The sequence below is a fragment of the Mastomys coucha genome, unplaced genomic scaffold, assembly GCF_008632895.1.
Source record: "Mastomys coucha isolate ucsf_1 unplaced genomic scaffold, UCSF_Mcou_1 pScaffold16, whole genome shotgun sequence".
NCBI classification, from domain to species: Eukaryota; Metazoa; Chordata; class Mammalia; order Rodentia; family Muridae; genus Mastomys; species Mastomys coucha.
In genome coordinates, this window is record NW_022196898.1 from 32756443 (window position 1) to 32760030 (window position 3588).

The window sequence follows — 3588 nt, forward strand, 5'->3', positions numbered from 1 at the left end:
TTAACCACGTAAATCTAGCTCTGGCCAAGGATTTAAAAGGGGTCAAAGGAGATTCATTTCCTTTTGCATGTGGTTCCCAGCACAAGACAAAAGTTGCCGAGAATCAGTGCAGAACTCTTAGTAAAGAGTATTCCATTGAAATGTGATGCATTATCAAATCTTACTTGTTAACACTAAAGGCAGTGGTACCTGTCTTCAGATTACTACAGGTGGAGTTATTCTTAGTCATAAGAAACCTCTGGGTATATAATTACTTTAAAAATCTTTTGCTCATATGTATTTTTTTTTCCAGACAGAAAAAGAAAAGCTTCATAGAATTAGATATGAGGCTTTACACAGGAGAGAAAGCAACAGAATGTCCAAGGAGGTCAGGAGGCAGAGCAACCAGATACTGGGAATTAACAGCTGAAATCCAGTGGAAATCTGCATCAGGACATGGAAGACTACATTCAGGTCCTTACAAATTAATATGCAATTTATACTTAGAGAAAACTATCAAAGACTCAGAAAGACAAACCTAGTTCACACAAAAAATGCAGCCTGTGTCAATTATACTGAAAGATCTGATGGGATGGTGGGATGCAACCCCCTCTCTAGGAAGAGCAATAGATTTGCCTGGATGCCCCAAATATTGTGACTTCTTGCTCTTGGTATCAGCTACATAGAGGGATGACAGGTGAGGAGATTAGGAAGTGCTTTCTCTAGCCACCCTATGTCCCACTGACTGGATACAGGCGTTAAACAGTCTAAATATACCATTTCCAGATGCTTTACGTGAACAGGTTATCAATAAAGGAGAGAGATAAGAAAAACAGAGAAACAATTCTCCTGATGTCAAATATTTATATAACAGTATTCAAGACAAAGCTCATAGTTATTGGTTATACTTACTAAATCCTCAATAGTACACTTCTATGGCACTTATAAACTTGGTTACAGTTCGTGTCACAAAGACCTTACTTAAGGCAAGGCAGAAACTGGGTGGGGAACCTAGGACTTTATTGCAGTTCTCAGATTTTCCCAAAATACTTCCTGCTGGCCTTCATCCAAGGGCCACTCCAGGTAGGTCTTGGTGTTCATTATCTTGCGAAGTTTGCAGAAGCGCTGGGGAATGGCTTTCTTCTCAATGGGCTCCAGCAAAACAAGAATGGCCGCGTCGTTGTTCTCGTCAAAGAGCCTGAAGTGGGAGAAGTCCAGTTCGTATTTGCACCACTCACTCCGTACAAAGTTCTCAGAAAGCACAAACACAGTTTTGTGGCTCTTTTCGATGGAATCAATGATGTTGTCAATGATCCATTTGCCTGGAACAAAGTCTCGCTTGTGGAGACACAGCTTGAAGGGAGGGTCAGAGTTCTCCAGCTGCTGGACCATGAGGTTCTCCACCCAATAGGAATCCTGCTCGCTGTAGGAAACAAAGGCATCGTAGCAAACATCCCTGCAAGGAGCTTTCTTGGGCTTCCTCTTGGCCTGGAGCCACGCCCACATCATTCTCAGGTACCACAGCCCATGGAAATGGTGGCATAGGGCACCTATGAACAGGATCAACAGGAGAAGGGCACAGCAGACTCCAGACACCAGTGCGGCCTGGTGACACTCCAAAACAGAGGGCCGGGCATCCTGAAGTCTCTGGCCATGTAGGCGAGGCGGAGAGTCGCACAGGTAGCTATCTGGCCAGTCCACCAGGACATGGGCCAGGGCTGGCCTCTCCATAGTGAAGGACAGGAGTTCGCAGGAGCAAATGAAGTGGTTGTCACCTGCCTCCAGAGTCTCTAGTTTGGGAAAAGACCCAAGTTGGTCTTTAGAGAAAGTACTTAATGCGTTCTCTCTGATCTTCATGACCAGTAACACAGGGAACAAGGAAGCATCTGGAAGCGTTTTCAGCTTATTTCTGGAAATATAGAGCTCTTGCAGTCGAGGCAAAAACAAAGCAAATGAATCGAGATTGTTGTTGCTAACATCCAACACCTCCAATGTCTGAGGAATGCATGTTTTTACTGCCTGTATCCCCGTACTGGACAAGTTCAGGAAGCGCATCTTTCCCGGCCACTGACAAGTGTCAGGCATCGGATGAAAAGTGTTCCGGCTGATGTCAAGGGCTGTCAGGTTTTTCAGAGTCTGCAAAATCTCTCCTGTTTTCTTTATTGATCTCAAATGATTCTGGCTCAAAACTAAGGTTTGTAGAGAAGGCCAGGCACCCTCACAGGCTGAGTTTTTTAAATATTCTTCAACCATCAGATTTTCGCTGAGGTCTAAGAATTCTAGTGATTTTAAATGCTGTGAGAACAAGCAGGGAACCAGGAAGACCTTACTGTTCTCCACTGTGATTCGCTTCACCTTCTCCAGGAGAGAATAGACAGTACTCAGATCGTAAAATAAATAGAACTGGGGGATGTGCAACTTCCGGATTGTTACGGTTTCCACTTTACCGAGCTCTCTCACTATATCTGACTCCGAGGGACTAAAATCACCCACCCCATTGAGGGTACAGTCATCAAACTCTACCTCCGACAGTTCTGAGACGTAAGGCAGCAGCTTCAGGAGTTCATTAAAGCTTTGGTCAGTGAGATCTGCGTTGCGGAACGCCAGCTTCTTCATCAGTGAGTTGATTTTATCTACGGGCAGTTCTGAAAATTGGAACCTGGCCAAGTTGGTATCTCTTATTTCTAAATATCTCACAGAACTCAGAATATCTGCAAAAATCTCCAGCAGGAAAGCAGCCTTACACAAGTGGAGGGTTAAGTGATTGATGTCTCCAATCGAAGTTAGACTTCCGGACTGATAGTTCCGGAGACTTAATGCCTTAATTTCAAGTTCATTGAGAGACGTCAGCCCAGCAAAATCTATTCTCCTTATCTCACTGAAGGTGTCCACATTTCCTACCCTGAGGGTTTGTAAATTTACGAGATTGGGAAAGAGCGATGTTTCCCCTAGTGTCTGGTAAGGATTTCCCATTAAGTTTAAATGTTTCAAAGAGAAAAGAGGCCTGAACCAGGAGGAAGATAAACTAGATAGGTGATTATCAGACAAGTCCAAATGTTCAAGACTGCCCAGAGAGTAAAAGGCATCTCCCTCTATTGTATTAATTCCATTGGACTCCAACATCAGAACCTGGAGGTTCACACATGCTCGTAGGTCACCATGGCCAATGTAGGTGATCTTGTTGAAAGACAGGTCAAGGCTCTTCATAGCTGCTGTGAGTCCTGAGGGAATAGAGGTGAAAGACCTGGAGTGGCCATCACAAACACCAGCAGCACCACATGACAGAGACACCTGAGCAGAACAGCCTTTGCTGGAGAGGCCTATTATGGCCACCAAGATCCAGAAGATCCAAAGGGCTCGTATCATCCTTTGAGATTTGACCTTAAAACAAACAAAGCTCATGTGAGTGAGTGTGTCTGAGGGCATAGCATTATTTTCATGCTTGTACACATTCTCTCTCTCTCTCTCTCTCTCTCTCTCTCTCTCTCTCTCTCCCCCCTCTCTTGTGTATAAGAAATAAGTTATAGGCAAATGCAATATATGAACAAAAATTAAAAATTAATTGTGTTGCATACAATAGCACTAGCAGAGATTTGTCTGCCAATGAAG

At 44.0% G+C, this 3588-nt stretch overlaps 1 protein-coding gene across 2 annotated transcripts in view; it reads right to left on the minus strand.

The window, feature by feature from the left end:
* Positions 1-826: 826 nt before the first annotated feature.
* Positions 827-3588, minus strand: part of Tlr2 (toll like receptor 2) — a 5729-nt gene continuing 2967 nt past the window's right edge. For both annotated transcript variants that reach the window (XM_031374199.1, XM_031374200.1), the window contains one exon: positions 827-3360. In XM_031374199.1, the coding sequence (XP_031230059.1) occupies positions 991-3345 (2355 nt within the window). In that variant the 5' untranslated portion in view covers positions 3346-3360 and the 3' untranslated portion in view covers positions 827-990. The remainder of the gene's footprint in view (positions 3361-3588) is intronic.